The sequence below is a fragment of the Eupeodes corollae genome, chromosome 3 (genome assembly GCF_945859685.1).
Source record: "Eupeodes corollae chromosome 3, idEupCoro1.1, whole genome shotgun sequence".
Taxonomy (NCBI): domain Eukaryota; kingdom Metazoa; phylum Arthropoda; class Insecta; order Diptera; family Syrphidae; genus Eupeodes; species Eupeodes corollae.
In genome coordinates this window covers 77,977,697-77,996,224 of record NC_079149.1, presented here as the reverse complement: position 1 = coordinate 77,996,224, position 18,528 = coordinate 77,977,697, and the positions used below count along the sequence as shown (strand labels likewise).

Sequence of the window (18,528 nt, the reverse complement as noted above, 5' to 3'; positions counted from 1 at the left end):
TAACATTAGTGATTAATTTAAAAGTAATAATTTTTCGTCGAAATCGTCTTCTTCGTCGTCGTTGTCGTTTTTGTCCTCGTCTTTGGTGTCGTCGACTTTACCAATTACCATTTTCACTATTACTAGCTCCATCCTTGTCACTGTCATCAAAAACGTGAAAACAACAGAAACAACAAAAAAAAGCTGGTACATGACCTGGACGATATCTATTTTTAATGTTGATAAACCTTCATTTAGGACGATATGAGGTTCACAAAATATGAGTAGAAAACCGGAGAGTTCTAAAGATTCATGTAGGATTAAATGAGGACGATAAAATAATTGTTTAGGACGATATGAGGTCCAATTTCTGTATGTAGGAGCAAATGAGGAGAAAAGATTATTTTAAGGACTAGAATAGTGCCTACATTTCGACTCGGGCAATTTATGTTCAGTGCCCGTTTAGGAATGTGTTAAAAATTACAAGTTACAAATTCAATCGAAAATATGAATATCAAGGCTCAAAACTACCATTATAATGTATTTTGTTTGCCAGAAAACTACAGAATGCTAGAAAACTAGAGAAGTGCGGGATTGTTTTAGATATTGATGATTGTAAGAAATATTGTCAACGAAATATAGCTGAAAGTGTGGGAATTGTCAAAGATAATTCTACACACATAATCTGGCGTTAACTTATATTAAAAAAAAAACAACTTACATTGACTTCAAGATTCTTTTATCTTACACAAATTTTTTAATACTTTATGAAACAACAAAATAATACTAAAATGTTCTAAAGAACAGAGAAAGATACTGAATTCAGGATATTTAATGCAATATAAATTTTATTGTTAATGTTTTACAACATTTAAAGAGCGTTTTATAACCCGTGGCTTGATGGTTAGTGCCTTGGAATGTCATGCTAGAGGTCTTGGGTTCCATCCTTGCCTGTGCCACCTAAAGTTTTATTCACGGGTACTGCGAGGAATTGACAAATTCTCCTAGAGTAACTTTTCTCATGAAAAAGTGCTTTCTCAAATTAGCCGTTCGGATTCAGCATATAAACTGCAGGTCCCCTCTATCCCTGCAATTTCTAGCACACAGGAATTAATGAGAGTTGTAAGTCGCTAGGCCCTGGTTTTCTACGGAGTGTTGCGCCACCTAATTTATTTTATTAATTTGTAAAGAGCGTTTTTCTTACAAAAATGCAAGCTGTATCAATAATAATTCTATATTGATTTTACTCCTCGAATATATCTTAACAAAAAAACTGCCAGAACAATTTTATTTTCGATTGCATACTTTTTAAATTTCGTTAAATGAAAAAAAAAATGTTTAGAGGGCGAAAATGGAAATGTATCGGTGTGCATCAGGCGCACCCCATTCTCTTTTTCTTAAATTTGTATTCATATTATTCCGTGCTACCAGTAAAAAACGAAAAATAGATTTAGTAGTGAAATTTGTTTATTTAATTTCGAATACAAGATTTAACAAAAAATATGCACGTTTCAAAATGCTTTAGAAAAATCCTTATTTCAGTAAATGAATTTCAACATTATTACTACTGTCCAAAAGAACTATATTTTTTTCATTCTCATGTCGGCTTACTGTAAGAGCGATGAAATTTCTTTTGACCACTTCATTTCCATAAAACGATACTTCTTTCTCCATGTAGAAGTCGTAAATGCGAACATTTCCATCACACAAAGCAAATAGTAGCCAACCATCTGTTGAAATTTCTAAATTCTGAACCAAATCCTTCCTCAAAACCGAACCACTTAATAAAACATGTTCGTCAAAAATTCTTAATTCGTATGGCTTTTTTCCTTCTTCAAGTGTTGCTGAAATAAAATCGGTTGTGCTTGGTCGAAATTCACCTTCATCAAAACGACTTACTGAAGATAGTCTTTCATTTCGAATAATATTTTGAATTGCACAGGACTTTCCGATTTCGTCGAAATTTTCTAGTTTCGTTTGGGACGCACCTGCTCGAAAAGTGTTTTCCGTTGTCCTTCCAAAATGGTTTTTGTAAGATTTATCTTGATTGCAGTTTAAGATCATTACCGAACCATTAGACAAGCCAACCGCCAAAAAGTCCTCATTTGGTAAAAGTTTTATGGCTGTCGGGAACAAAAAACCACTACCGACGATATTGATTCTTCGAAAGCGTTCCTTGTTAAGCGTCTTAGAACACGAAATTATAAAGTTTCTATTTGTCCCGACAAATATTATTTCTTTTCCACAATCAAGGTTCATAAAACGTAGACCTTGAATACCTAGTTGCCCAACGATTTGTGATTCTGCAAGTTCTTTAAGAACATCGTCATTAAAAATATCTTTTTGAAAATTTGATTTTCTATGCTCGAATGTGGTTTTAGGATGATTTTTCTTGATTTCAATAAACTCTCGTAAATCACAGATTGCGCTTTGAATAAGTTTTACGCGTGCCCACGGAGAACTATACTCAAATTTTGAATTAGTTGGTGACGGAACCTCAAAATTTTGTGCACTAGTTTCCACCAGAGTCCATATTGCCAACAATCCAGTTTCGTTCAATGAAGAAAACTGGAAGACAAAGATAATTTAAGTTTAAATCAAGTCAATAATATGTATATTAAATTAACTTTGTTCAACAAAACATTTTTGTCTCTATTTTCCATACCCATTTAGGGGTTATTTTTTAAAATGAAATGCTTAGTAAAAATATATTAATTTGTATCTCTAAATTTTGTTTTAAATAAGAATCTGAAAAAATGGAAATACACCTGAGTTGTTAATATTTCTTAAAACTTACTTGGACAGTCTTCAATTTTTTCCCAGTGGAAAACGTCTTCAGTGTTGAACGAAAGCTTTTTATATCAACGACTGCACCTGAATCAAATGCTCCTCCCCAGCTTGGTACAACTGAGTGCGTTGCTGTAAAATGTGTTAGATGTCCATCGAGTTTTGAGCAAAAGGAATAGGTCTCTCTCATGTCCCACATTGCTACACTTCCATCTCTTAATCCACAAACAATGATGTCGGAGGAATCATTGCATATTTCAGCTCGGATCACTTCACTCCATGTTGAAAGTAAACGCAATGGTTTTGCAGGATCTTCACAATTCCAAACCATGATTAGATTTGAAAATTCTGTACGGTAAACATTTTCGATACTTTCATGAACTGTCAAAATCAAATTGAACTTAGGATTAGCGAATACATGAACAATTTGAAGAGCGTCTAGTAGATTGGTATTTAGTCTTAAGAAACCCTTACTTGCGTTGGGTAGGTCAGTGTAATTTAAGGTAAGGTTTTGCGTATTTCTTGAAAGTATTCGTGAAATAATCGAAGATGAAGAGCTCAAAAATATATTGAGGCGATCGAAGTTGATTGGTTTATCATGAAGACCTTCCATTCCAGAAGAAGATGTCTTTTGTCGTAATTTCGAAATATCTTGAAAAGTATTTTCAAAAACATCATCGTTTGGTAATGTATCATTCTTAACATCGTTAAGAAGTTCCCCAGAGCACTGACATATTCTAAATAAAGCCTTATCAGAAACGATATCTAATTCAGGAGGATGTTGTGTCCAAACTGATCGCAATTCGTCTTCATCCGTTTGACATTCACTTTCCATGCAATTATTTAAAGTTTGTGTAGCACTTTGCATTGTATATGAATTTCCAAACATTTTCATATAGATATCATAGGGAAAAGGTTTAAGGTCGAGAAGTGTAAAGTAAATCGTATCAAATTGGATTTTCGACATAATTTCATTACCTCTTTTCGTAATTTTTGGTGTAATGAAGAATTGTGAGAATCCACCGTAAGTAACTGATTCTGCGTCAAACAGAGTTGCAGAGACATTATTTTCATAGCTTATTCCAGAATCTAGTTGCTCAGAATTTGCCAGAGTGTCAAAGCTTTCAAACGATTCCTTACCAGCGCATTTCTTAGAATTCATATCGTAATTTCCAGAATCAAGTTTTCTTTCAAACTCCTTTTCACGGTGAATTACAGTAATTGGAATGTGGGTCAGTTCAGACTCTTCTTCAACTTCTGATTTATATTCAAGATCTTCTTCATTCTCAGCATTAGATGGGCTCTCACGATTATTTCCTGTAGTTGATTTTGAAGACCGTGAAGATTCTGATATTACTTCTGATGAAGAACTGGTCTCAAAGTCTGATTCATATGACTCAAAGTCATCGTCATAGTCATCTTCTTTGTCTAAATTAACTTGGCTTTTAGAAATCCTTAATTTGTCCTCCCTCACTTGTTTCTCTGTTTCATCAAAAACAACTTCGAAAGCTACTGGTTCCCTTACCTTTGAAGGGAGTTCTGCAAGAGCGGCGGCTGATACATTCAATGTTGTGCCTACATTTGCTTTTTTAGTTTTTAAGATTACTATTTCTTCGGGGCTTAAAGTTCTACTTTTGCTGCGTATTCTTGTTTTTTCTTGTTTGGTACTGGTTTCGATTGGAGTTTCCTTGCGTTTTAAAGGCGGTGAAGAAACAGTTACATTATGTACTGTGTTCATAACCAGGTTCTGTTTAGCAATCGTAGGTTTTGCTGAAGCCGTAATTTTTGACTTTGTAGGTGTTTGTTTATTCTTTAAGAGTTGTGTTTGTTTCTCGACAGCTTGACGAGGTTTAGGTACAGTTTTTGCATTGCTTATGTCCCTCGTTCGAGAAATAGAAGGCCCAGCATCTAATTTCTGTATAGTGCTCCGATTCAATATACGTTTTGACGAAGTCGTATTTGGTACGGTTTTAATCGAAGTTGGGTTTTTTTTCTCTTCATCTTTGGATGAAGAACTTATTTTTGATGTTGTGGATGAATATTTTGTAAGTTTTTTAGAAGAATTCGAAGAAGAAATTGCAATACTTTTTTTACTTGATTGATATTGGGATTTCTAAAATAGAATTAAATACACGCATATGTAAGTTATTATCTGTATATAATGCGATTGTTTAGGTTTCGATTAGTGCTATACAAACTAGTTTTATAAACAATTATTTTATGTCTAAATTTACTAGTGTTTTAACTTTAGGTGTTTACACTTGTAAGAATTAAAAATCTTATATTTTATTTAGTGCCTTTGAGAACTACGTAAATCGAAATGGACGTATAGGTTCAATTCTGATATAAAACCGTTCTCTTGACGCGATCGTATAAAATGCGCGAAGTAGTAGAAATTTGAGGAAAAAAGATTTATGTAATTGATTATATGGAAAAAGTGGAGTGCTAAGATTTTTTATATTGTGTGCGCACTCAAGGGGATATGAAAACCCTTATAATAATTCAACAAAGCGAGCAATTAGAAAGGAAGGATAGGGTTAGAAAGGAGCCATTGGTTTTGAATGTTGCACCTTGTAATGAGTGGGGAATATTGAGCATGGTAAAGCATTCCATATTCGTGTAGTGCGACTAACAAAGGAATCTCTGTACTTTACCGTACATTCAAAATTGTACTCAAGGGCAGACTGAGAAGGATTCCTTAAAAACTGCTATTACGGTTGAATTTTTTGAGGGTAGGGATGCAACTGGCTATTTCACTAGAGCATTGTTTCAGCTTAATTTTGAATTCTGACTAAGAGACCCAAGTGGGTTATTGGAGCACCTGCCTGGATATGTAAATTTTAATTGATTTTCGGACGAATATAAGCTTTATAAATTATAAAGAAAACTTTAATACTTACAGGCTTTTTGGCAACTTCAAAAAAAAGCTCACTAAGAAATGGCTTGTGATGCACATACCGAGAACTCAAAACTGTTCAGTTTCCTTAATCCAAGTACCACCCATGGTAGACAGCATTGATTTTTCGAAGAGTTAAATTATACGTGTTTTGTGATTGCTTATTTGACAATTCTGTAAAGATCTGAATTTAATGAGCTGCCGTTGATAATCCACATCCGAAAGATTAGAATATAAAAACGAATATGAAAAGCTGACTGTCATCAGCGAAAGATATTGGTGGGTTAGACGTTTCAGAAGTAGATCATTTATCATTTTTATAAAGGAAGAGTGTCGAAAACAACACGGAGCCCTGGCGCACATCAGCATTGATTAGGTATGTAAATATCAGATTTGAACCCTTCCAATACTTCTTCTTCTATGGTCCAAAAGGCAACTTCTTACCCAACAAAGAAGGGATTCATCAACAGCAAATGCACGCATTTTCGATAAAAGAGCTTGATGCCACTCTCTATCCACAGCCCAAACTATTGGGTCGATTGATTTTAACCTTAAAAGTAAAGGTTTTAGCAGATTCACGTTTTTCCTCTTTTTTTTAAAAACACGAAATAACAGTACTACCAATACAAATTTTTGAAATTGAAAATTCGAATGTTATTTTTGATTTTTATAAAATGTTTTCTTAAATTTTTGTTGTTAACTCGGCTTCTCTTAATAAAAAAAAATGTTTTTGTATTGCTCCAGAAGGGTACCCCCCATAGAACCGTAGTTTTGGTTTTAAGTTTTCTCAAAAAGTAATCAACAGATTTCTACAATATGTTTTTATCTGCACAAACTTTTAATAAGATTTCATCAAACACGTCCATATTTTTGTTTTAGATTTGAATAGATCTTAAGTTTCTATAGGTATTTATCTTGTAACACTAGTTGCCAAAAATTACGTTTTTCTGTTGCACAAACCAAACAATACGTTTGTAAAGGATTTAATTGTCCTGACCTCGAATAAATAAATAAGTTAAATGGCGCAATAGTCCTTAGCAGTTACCATTAAGGACAATTCCTTGTTGTCAGGAATGGAGGGGACCCACAGGCTTAAGACGAATCCGGACGGCTATTTGGTCTGACTACGAATGCCTTCTTTAAAATGCCAAGAAAGACAAAAACGGGGTATTTAAGGCTAAGTTGAAACTCAACACATTACAATAAATTGTATGATAATTTACCAAAGTGGACATTTTGTATTTTAGATACATTTTAAATCATTTTAGTATCTTACTTAGTTTTTGGAAGTTTTGAGCAAACCTTGAATGTAAAACATTCGTAGTCTTAAAAATATGTCTTGAAGTTAATTTTCAGTGTTAATTTCGAATCCGAACTTTGAATTAAACTAACTGCTTATGTTTACAAAACTGCACCCATTTCCAAAATAATTTGTAATAGTTTTTATATATAGTGCAGTCTGGGTAGCGTGGACACCTGACTGCGTGAACACCTGGCTCGCATAAACACCAAATGTTTAATACTGAACAGAGCATTCTATAGCGTGAACAACAAAAACCTAGATAACATGAACAATGAATTTATGCTGTATACTCCCATTTCGGGGATTTCACTTCATTGTAGACATCGTAGTTCTTAAAAACATTCTTGAAGCACATAGGGTCAGTTGGGGTAATTGGGGACAGTTTTTGCAATTTCAAAGAGATACAAATTTGAAATTAAAAAAAAAAAAATTAATACAAGCAATTTTTAACTTCTAAAAGTGTTAAACTTATAAAATAATGAGAAGAGTTAATAATATAATGGCTAAAACACGTTGCATTGAATATTAAGTGCAATACTTTGGTGTTTTCATTTCCCCCTGAAGCGTTCCCATTTACCCCAATTTATTTTAAAATCGGGGGTAAATGAAAACGTCTTTCTGTTTTCTCTTGCTTGATATAGACTTCGGAATGGGGCAAATGTGAACATTAATGATTCTTCTATAGAATACACCCAGTCTTGTTCATTTTAATCAATGTTTCCATTTACCCCATAATTAAAAATTAATTCAGTTTAAAGGCTTATGAAAAGTGTTTTTATAGTTGGAAAACTGTGAAAAACGTAATGAAAACAATATTTGTACATTTATAAAAGTTAAACTTGTTTATTTGGAGATCAATTAAGTGTATTTTACAAAGAATGGTTAGTTTTCTTTTACACTAACACTTTTTTCAAATTTATAGTGAACTCTGCTTCCCATCATAACCATAGTTGGATTTGGGAGAGAACCAATAATTTCTTTAATATGAATTGTTTTTTTTTCGGATGGAACCAATGCAAAGGTTTTTCGGGTGGTGTCCAAGCTTTTAAGAAGAGTTATTTCAATTTTATCAATTTTCTGACATGTTTCGATTACGCACACATATTTGAATATAGATGTAAGTCTGCTTCCACCTTTGAACTGGGTCAAAGCAAATTGGCCTTTTTTAATGGTAGAATGATCCACAGGGTTTAAGTTTTCAATTTCGTCATCTTCTTCGAATTCTTCGTTCCATGGACTATCTTCATCATAAACGATATTTTTTTCCCCATCGCAGTCATCTGAACTCCAACTTGAGGATCGCCTTTTCTCAATGGGTTGACTGATTTGGCAAACTTCTTTTCTCTTAGGCTTAGGAAGTTTTTTTGTTTGTTTTTTTTCTTCGGCGTCTCTCAGTCGTTTAAGTACTTCTTCTGTTGTCAAAACTTCCCCGTATGTCATTTGTTTCAGTCTTGGTGTTGGCTTTTTCGGTTCGCTTAGAAAAATGTTTGATGTTGAAGGACTTGCTTTACAAAATAAATCGGTGATCGTATCTATTGTAGAGAAAAAAAAAACTACCGACATAAATAAAACGTATATAGGTAACTAATTAACAAATCTGGCCAAATCTACCTACATAGGTAAATACAAAAATGTCGTTATTAGTCTTACGAATCGTACCTTGTATATTTTGTTGTTCTTCTCTATGGGATGCATCAAGTTCAATAGGGTTTGTAACCATGTTCTGTTCAAATTCTAGAGGTGGCGGATATTGAATTTGCCTTTCATCTAAAACGTCATCGGAAAAGTGAGTCGAATCAATGTTATTGTCGTTAGGGCAGAAACCCAAAGGAGAGATGTATTCTGCATTGGAAACTTGTTCACTGCCTATGGTGTTGGAACAAAATTTCAAATCTTAATTAAATGAACATAAAATATGTTAAGAATTGTTTACTTTCTATTTCAAGAACGGCTTCGCTTTGTGCTGACACCATATCAGAAGCATTTAAACTTTTATGATAGTCTTGGAGAAGCTTTGACGGAAATTCACTTTCAGGAAACTTAAATCGATCAACAGGAAACAAACCAGTGCTTAGAAACCCAGAAATAATGTTGTCTGCGCTCATGGCTTCTTTCCAAGTTTCTCCGATGAATTGAGAAAACAATTGCTTACTTAAACGCATACAGCCTTTACCCATTTGTGTCTTACCATAGGCAATCAGTTTTTTTTCCCAATGGGTTTTTATTGGGCCAAAGACGCATTTATCTAAAGGTTGCATTTTGTCTGTAAGGTGGCTTGGTAGGCGCATTAATACTATATTGTTTTGCAGAGCTATTTCAATGATTTTAACACTTATGTGACTACAATGTCCATCATATACAAGCAAAGCTGACTGATTTAGGGTGGATTCTTTTGAGCGAATTTCTTTTACAAACGGAATAAAACCGTTTGCAAACCAATTGAGAAATTGTGCTTCTTCCATCCAACCATTTTTTGAGGTTGCATACAACGTTCCAGGAAACCCATCTGTTGAAGTCCACCTGGCTTGTACAGCAGCACCTTTGAAAATTATCAATGGTGGCAATACTGAACCATCCGCAGACACGCATGCCAGCACAGTTGTGGATTCGCGTCCAGATCCTCCAGAAACTCTACTCAAAGCTTTGCCTTTAACGCCTATTGCACGAATACGACTAGGATCGTGGTGAAAGCCACTTTCGTCTGCGTTGAAAACAAACTGTGGTTTATCGGCTAATTGATGTTCTTCTATTACTTTCTGGAGTTTATCATAAAAATCATAAACTACAAAGGGATTCCTTGCATCCTTCCGAACCTTTTGTAAATGTTCGGGTTTTTTTAATGAAAGTTGGGGATTGCGCTTCATAAACCCTAAGTACCAATCTTCCCCTGGAACATTGTTTTTAAAAGGTGTTTTTAAACCGCTCGCTTTAATATATTCCCCGACTAATTCCCGCATTTCTTTTTTATCACAAGGAATGCCCATTTCTGAGCGTGTTATAAGACACCGAACTATTTCATCCTCAATTTCTTTAGGAATGGCAGGTGTTCTCCCAGATCCCATTATCATGACGGGTGTTTTTCGGCCTTTTATTCTGTTGAAAATAACAGTTTTTGGAATATGATAATATTCCTCAGCCTGCCGGAATGTCATTTTTTTGTTGACAACGTCAAAAACTGCCTTTTTAAGATCAGTAATGTCGTATTGGGCAGGTGATCTCTTTTTTTCATATGTGCGGGGCATTTCTTTACACTGTATCGAATAATTAAAATAAAATTTCATTATAAAACCTGTTCTCATTTACCCCAAATTCATGTTTTCATTTACCCCCGACGTTAATTCTACTGGGGTAAATGAAAACACTTTAAATATGAGAACCTAACTACTTATTACGAGAAACTGTTTAAACAGATTACATTATTGCTATACACTACACTTGAAAAAAATACAATATTACTCACCTATTTATTTAAACACACTATAAAACAAAAAAAATTAAAGACTTAATAAATTGACTTACACTTTTTTGAGACACATTGACTTTGAAACAGAAATTTCAACTAAAAACAGAAAGAAAGGAACCCGAGGTATAATGCACCGGTTGCACGAAAATTCAAAATGTATGGCTACTATGTTTCTTGAATTTAAATTATAATTTTAACGGCAGAAATAACTGCCGTTTCCATTTACCCCATGTTTCCGTTTACCCCAACCGACCCTACCGTATTTGTACATAATATTTGTATTGATTCCAATAAAAAAAAAAAAACATTCTCGTTTGATGACGCGAAACTCGCTGCTGTTTTTGCTTCTTTTTAGTGCAATTCATTTTTCGGAATTAATTTTTCATCACTGCAAATATGGTAACAAAAAAACCAGTGGTTATCATTAAAAGAAAAAGGTGATATTATCGCGAAACTAGAAAGGGGCTTTATACCGGCAATACAGTATGGCTAAATCGAAAATTTCGGCCATAAGAAAAAATAAGGAGAAACTCCAAAAAGTGGTCGCCACTTGCCAATTCAATTCGCTTAAATTCGCTTAAAAGAAAAACTTAAAAACAGGGTTAATATCGTCCTATGGAACGGGTGTTTTATAAGAGTTTTTTTTCAAGCAACGTCGAAAGAATCTATACTAGTTAATTTAAGCTCGAAAACTGTTGTTTTTCTTGGTATGTAAAATATTGGATAGTGTGAACAACATGTTTTTGCATGGACAGCCTGTGCAAAAATAAGTTCACAAGACCCAGATAGTACTGTGTTTAAAATTGTAAAGCTGTTTATACGACGAATTCGTCATTACAAGAGCATACGTTAATTTCAATCCGTTATGCGTTTTTCTGGTGGAAAATATTTGAATACCAAATTGTATTAATACAAAAAGTAAGGAATAAACAAGTACGGTCAATAAAATACATATTCGTACACTCTATTCTATTTAATACAAACTGAATTTGTATCCAAAATTGCATTTTCATTTAATAAATTTGAATTGCCAATTTTTCTTAAGCATTAACTTCATTTATGCAAATCATAAAAAATTAAGTATGTAATGCATTACCAACGGTATTGGGCATATACAAATATTTTACTAAAAACTCACATCAAAATTATATTCGTACAATGTTTTCTTTATTCGCAAAATCTACATTAAATAAGCGTTAAAAAATGTCAAAAATATTTTCATCATTTTACTGTTTTCGTAATTCGCTGGTGTGTCTTAAATTTATAAAAAATGTACAAATTTTAAAAAATGGGAAGAAAACAGTTCGAAACATTGGTTGAACTGAGGAAAACTATAATAAAGTACCATAATGATGGTTAATCATTAAAAGAAGTTTACAACCTTGTTGGAAGATCTATATAATCAATCGTAAAAAGGTATCGTTTCGAAAATCAAACCGAAAATATGCCAAAAACCCCACACGCGAAATTTTCAACTCGCATAATAAACGCGTTATCATGCGTTTATAATTGTCCTAAGTTAATGGAAACTCCATCCCAATCACCCGATATTAACCCTATCGCAAATTTATTTGACCATTTGGATCAGGAACTGGGAAAACTGACCATAAGGAATGCAAGAGAGTTTAAAGAGCAGATGCTGCAAGAATGGGACAAAATATTTAACGAAACAACGAAAAAACTTGTCCAGTCCATGCCTTATGGACTCCAGCATGTTATTAAGAACAAGGGTTATGCTACAAAATATTAAAATTTGCTTATATTTATGTTTTTTACTGCGCTTAATGAAATGGAAGAATATGAAATTGTTGAGTGGTTCTTCACAAATACCAAAAAAATCAAGTTTTTAGCTGCTGTACGAATATGAGTTTGATTGACTGTATTTGACATCACAAATAATTTTCTACAAAATCAGTGCTACCCGTTTAAACGGCTTCTCTGTTTTCAACAAAGTTATTAAATTAAAATGTTTTTTCCCCTTAATATGCTACAATTGTAAATATGTGTAAATTCACAAAAGCATCACTGCAGAGATGATTTGCGATCATCCCTGTATCACGTTCATAAACGCAAATAATTAGTAACACTTAAAATGTGAAATCTTCATTATTGCAAAAATGAATCAACTGATATTAAAAAAAAAGCATCAAGAATTTTCTTGATAACTTGTTGATGCCGGCGCGATTAGTTGCAAAAATGTCGGAAAAGGAGAATGGAAAGTATGTAATGAAATTTTAAATTGTTTATAAATTAATTAATTTGATGAATTTCAGGGAATATTTTACCAGCACTGTCTCCTAATATATGAGAACCTTCTGCTAACTCGATTGTGTTGTTCAAAAGTGAATTGTATATTTGGCTATTTACCCACACATTTGCGTCGTGGCAACTTCCTGGAAACCCGATGAATACTTCTAAGAATCGAAAGTTGCTGTCGCAGAGTTTTTATTAGTAAAACTTTCATCACAAAGCAAAAGTTGTTTTTAAACGTAAAACTTTTTGCCAATCAGCATCGCATCGTAATCAGCTGAGCAACGATCGGCATCGCAAAAAAGCAGTGATGCCTAATCACTACCAAAAAATTTGACGTTTGTGAATTTACCCTATGAACATATGTTAAGATTTACATTTTCATGTAACGTTTCTAATTTATATAGTTTGAAATTCTTGCCTTCAAGAAAGTCTTTTAAGTCAAAAGCCTGCCTTGAAATAACTTACTGACTTCAAAATTGACTTACATACATACATACAGTTGTGTTCATAAAAATAGCAGTGCCCTCCAAATAAAACAAAAAGGCCTTCAATATCAACGTTGTAATATATTTTATTAAACTTCTAACAACAAACTAAAATATTTTATTCATAATAAAATAAGTTCTATTCTAAAATATGATTTCATCTCCAAAACAATTTTGTGCAACGAAAAATAATGTTTTTGACATCTGATAAAATTTTGAGAAAAATCGAATTGACGGTTTTTTTACAAAAAATAAAAACCTAAAAAAAAATGTATCAAAGTTGGTAAAAATTGATTTTCGACTCAAATATCTTTTCAAAACTTTGAGATATTGCCTTTAATTTACTTTTATCTTTCAAAAAATCTTGTTGTCAACATACAATTAAAGTTTGAAAAATATCGAATTGACAGTTTTTTTTACAAAAAATAAAAACCTAAAAAAATGTATAAAAGTTGGTAAAAATTGATTTTCGACTCAAATATCTTTCCAAAAATTTTAAATATTGGCTTCAAAGTAATTTTATCTCATAAGAAATATTGTTTTCAACATTTGGTAAAATTTTTAAAAAATTCGAATTGACAATTTTTTTACAAAAAATAAAACTCAAAAAAAAAAAAACAATACTAAAACTTCATAAAAATTTACTTTCGACTCAAATAGCTTTTCAGAACTTAAAAATATTGGCTTGAAACTTATTTTTTTTCACAGAAAATATTGTTTTCGATATTCAGTAATTTTTATATAAAAATCCAACAGTCCGTTTTTCATAAAAAATAAAATCTACAAAAGATAGTACGCAAATTTGGTAAAAATTGAAATTTGATGGGAAGTTATCAGTGTGGGTCGCATCAGAGCCTCTTTTTAATAAAGTTACAGAAACCAGTTTTGCTCCATAGACCACATATTTTCGGTTCTGTTCGTGCTTATTTGCCGCATATTCAAAATTTGTACGAGGTGGGGAAGTTTTTCTATTAAAGTTTTAAAAACAGACGCTTAATGCTTAAATTCCTCATATCCACATGAGATGTCATATAGAGCATGCATTGAAACCTAGTGACATTTTTCCTGCTTATGTGTCCTATATCCATTTTTCTAAATCATTTTTAAAATAAAATTTAAATACAAACATTAATTAAAAACCCAAAAAAATTCTGCCTATAATTAATTAAATATTTATTGATTATTTTTCGACGCTTTAATTCTGGTTTTGATAGTTTTCAGGGCTGATTAAGTAATATCTGCTGTGTTTATAAGGATAATTTCTCAAAAAAGGCCATAACGAGGTAAAAATAAGGGGAAACAAATATTTTTAATAAGATATAGAAATAATCTTCAGGTTCACAAACTATATAAATGCATTTAGAGTATTCTTAATAAGATTTTAATCGAAAATATTCAAGCATTTTTTTTTTTTTTTACTAAAATCGAAAAAACAGAAATGGTAAAAACCAAAAATAGTTAATTTGAAAAACTGTGAAAAAATACTAAAACTTAATGCTGAAGTATTTTTTAAACCAATTCCGAATAAAATTGAATGTAAATTTCTAGGAAATTTTAAGAACCAAAGTTCAAGTTGGGTATTTTTAATTGTAAAGTGTGAAAATACTTTGTCATTTTTCATACTTTTTTTATCGACTTAAAATTAAGACAATGTAATATAGGGAAGATCTAATCCATTATATTAATATACCTTTTTGTTTTATATTTTTATCACTACAAATAGATTTAAAAAAATTAAAAGTGCTTGAAATTTTATATTTTATTATTATTTTTGATATCGTTGAATTCCCAATGTTAAAAACATAAAGGTTCTATATCCATAGGAAATTTGCAGTATGGTTTTCTGGATTTAACATTCGTATGGAAAAGGTTCTATATCCATTTTTGACTTTTTCTAAACTTTTATTTTTTTTTTAAATAACCATAAATGTTTTTAACCCTAGGACTTCAAATTTTAAAAAAGAAATATTCCATTCATATGTATAAAAATTCAAAGGTCGAAATTTTCAAATGCAAAATTACGAAATTATGTTTCAAAACTTAAAATTCGTTTTCTGAGGAATAATTTGTTTGTATATGGGGCATTTAAGCATTCAGCCGGCGCATTGTTTTTTATGATGATTCGCATCTAAGAGGCATCGAGTCCACTAAAACCTGACACCTCTCGACTGGTATTGCGTTCCAAGAATCACGCACTACTTCCCACACTTTTTTCGAATTCTTGGATTTTGCTTTATGAACAGCGTTCTTAACATTCCGCCACAAATTTTCGATTGGGTTAAGGTCAGAGGATTAACGGATAACTTCTACTGCTCAAATCACTATTTTGCCTTTTTTGACGTATGCTTTGGGTCGTAGTCTTGTTGGTATACCCAAACTAACGGCATTTCCTCTTCAGCATAGGGTAACATAACCTCCTCGAGAATTTTCACATATTTGGTTGCATCTCTTATACCCCCCATGGGATTTAGGTAGGTTTTGCCCACCAAACGCAGTTTTTGAATAAGTTTTCGAATTGCTTCGGTGCAGTATCTTGACCGTCCCATTGTTTATTTTTGAGCCAAATTTATTAATTTTTTATATACTAGTATGTTAAAAATACTTAAAACTTTAAATAGTAAAATACCGAAAATTAAAAAAACCTTCTTAACTATAAAATCAAAAGCACTGCTATTTTTATGAACACTCTATATCCAGAGAGTTTGAAAGATTGTGTGTTCACCGGCAAAAGTAGAGTATAACTTTAAGCCAAAAGTATCTAATATGAAAACGAAAGACCGTAGATGCAAGCAACATGTTAATTTGTTTTTTGTAATAATTTGCGTCCTTAAAATAATTGACAATCTAATAAAATGTGATCAGCACTTCTACTTTTATGAACACAACTGTATGTACGTACATTGGTATTCTTCTGTGTGCATACTTCCATCGAAAAGAAAACCTCCAATATTAGGTTTTACAACACCCTCCCTTTTATTTTCCCAGCTACGCACGGCCTGAAACCCAACTATACATTGATTCCCTTTATATCATCTAAAAAATTATCTATTTTGATTGCTTCTTTTTTGAATTTTGTTTAAAAGATAAAAAAAATTCCCGTTTCATTCCAACTCTATCAAATATTTAGTTATTGTTCGGATTGAAATTTAGAACTCGATAAGGAAACTACATTTAAATTTTGTGCCTACTTCATTTTATTTTGATCTAGTAAGTGACAAGTGAGATTAGTTTTTGTTGTTCATTCTCGCTTTCATTCAGTGAAGTGATCCGCTGCCGATAGCAATCGAATCGAGTGCATAACTAAAATAACAAAAAGAAAGCAGTGATTGGAAGAAACTCGCTTTGAGTGCTGTTTTAAATTAGGTGCTTTAACATAATTAAAAGAATTGCCTTTTTACCATTTTGGGATGTTGTTTGCTCTAAGTATTTTTTAACATTTTTATGTTTAAGTTAAAGTGGAAATTATTCTTGGTTTTCTTTCTTTATTAATCAATGAAGTGTTTGTAGTTGTGTCAATAAATTGTTTATGTTTTGACATTTCACTCATGACTCCACACCACACGACGCAGACGCGGTATAAGTGGTGAGTAACTCTTGTTTCGTGGTAAGTTTGCGTTTAGTATTGCAAGCACGGTTGATGTATTAACTTTTTGATTACTGTTCAGGATATGAACTTATAGATGGGGCTGTTTTTTAAACGTAAATTCCAAATCAATATTATGGTAAACGTAAATTATTGGAGACTTGTAAATATTTTTCGCCGGAAAACTAGGTACCTTACCTTGTTACATTAATAGGGAGCGAAATTAATTTTAAATGTACACAAAGTTGTCCACTTTGAAATAAGTTAGGTTCATAAATATAAGTGCACTTTTTTAAATTTATTTATTACATGAAAAATCTATACAAATTCAGACATATTGTCTTATAATTTAGGTAAAGGCAATTCAAAACAAAAAAATTATTAAAAAAAATGTTGATTATGAAAACTGAAGCTTTATTCTGGTCCGTAGTTCCAAAACATCGTCTATTTCTCTTTGGTTTCATCGAAGAGAATTACATAATCGAATTACTTAGGAATTATTAGAGGAAGTATGCGAGTTCTTTTTGGGGATGACATAGTTATAAAATCATTGAGTTATTGGGGTTCACGATTGTAGAGTATCTTTGAGAATAGGTTTAATGAGCGGTGTTTAAGAAATTTTTTTAAAAGTCATGTTAAGTAGGTTTTTCGAAAATCGAGATACCCAGTTACATATTTTCAGGGCGTGAATATAGCGTTTTAGTTTGTTAAAAGCGACGTTTAACTTCCTTTTTCTGACGGAATCGCAAATTGAATACATTTCGCAGCCATAAATGAGTGTAAGACCAGGGGTGGAATCGGGTAAGGTGATTTGTGATAGGTGACAGTCACAATCAACAAATTCAGTCTGTGTAAGGTGATAGTCACCGGTGACAATCACGCTTTGGTGACTTTTTCTGGTGACAGCTCTTTAGTTGTCACTTTCATGGGAAATTGATTTTTATTTTTAGTTGCTGAAATTTCAAGACAATATGAATGTGTTTGTTCCTTTGATTTTACCTCCTGAAAATGCTGAAAATGAAAATATTAATCATAATAGAAATGTCCGGCTCTTGAGGATTATCCTCCGCAATAAAATAAACATTCTTGATCTTCCAAGTCCAAAGAAAGTACGCATATGTGCTATCTATTTGTTCACATATAAATACCTATTTATTATAACTTGTTTTTTATTTATAATTAATATTGTGAATTAAATAGATTCTTAAAAAACTTTCGATTGAATAAGGAAATATTTTTACATATCCTACCGCGGGTTTTTAATTCCCATTGTTCAATATTGTTTAAGTCGGAATTTAATGAGCTTATCATATTTTGTCGTTGCAGTTCCACATCCGAAGAAGAGGGATGTGAGTCTGAAAACGAATATGAAAAGCTAAGAGTACTATCGTCAGCGAAACAATGTATTGGATTAGAAAGCGATGTAAAGATTTGCTCCACTGATAGGTGAGATGAACCATGAGATCACCATTGGACCTATTGCTTCGAAAGCTGTACCGACGGTTATTAAGAAGCTTTCGATCTTCAAGATTTTTCTTGAGCTGATAATTAATCAGCGTGTCCATGACCTTGGAAAGAAGGGACGTAAGTGCAATCGGTCGATAATTAGAGGGTGAGGATGATTTGCCTTTTTTAGGAATGTAATTGTTCCAATTAATGTTCGTTTTAACACCATACCTTGATTCTAAGTTGTTTCAACATATTCAATTTGGGAGTTTTGAAGAGCGCCGGAGGAAAAAACAAAAACTTTCTTTTAAATCCAAGTTCGTATAGATTTGT

The 18,528-nt window shown here is 32.3% G+C and overlaps 2 protein-coding genes across 4 annotated transcripts in view; one reads left to right on the top strand and one right to left on the bottom strand.

The window, feature by feature from the left end:
• Positions 1 to 1,424: 1,424 nt before the first annotated feature.
• Positions 1,425 to 16,702, bottom strand: LOC129951963 (uncharacterized). Its single transcript, XM_056064352.1, has 3 exons — positions 16,565 to 16,702; positions 2,777 to 4,879; positions 1,425 to 2,547 (listed from the first exon to the last, which is right to left on the bottom strand). Exons 1-3 carry the CDS (start codon positions 16,565 to 16,567, stop codon positions 1,513 to 1,515), a joined length of 3,141 nt encoding a protein of 1,046 aa, XP_055920327.1. The 5' UTR covers positions 16,568 to 16,702; the 3' UTR covers positions 1,425 to 1,512.
• The window catches only part of LOC129951965 (major facilitator superfamily domain-containing protein 6), a 39,539-nt gene continuing 37,343 nt past the window's right edge, over positions 16,333 to 18,528 (top strand). The window contains exon 1 of one of the 3 annotated variants that reach the window (XM_056064362.1): positions 16,333 to 16,529. The gene's annotated coding sequence lies outside the window, so the exon portion shown is untranslated. Of the gene's footprint in view, positions 16,771 to 18,528 lie in introns of all 3 variants that reach the window. The other 2 variants (XM_056064356.1, XM_056064358.1) reach the window with 2 other exon arrangements.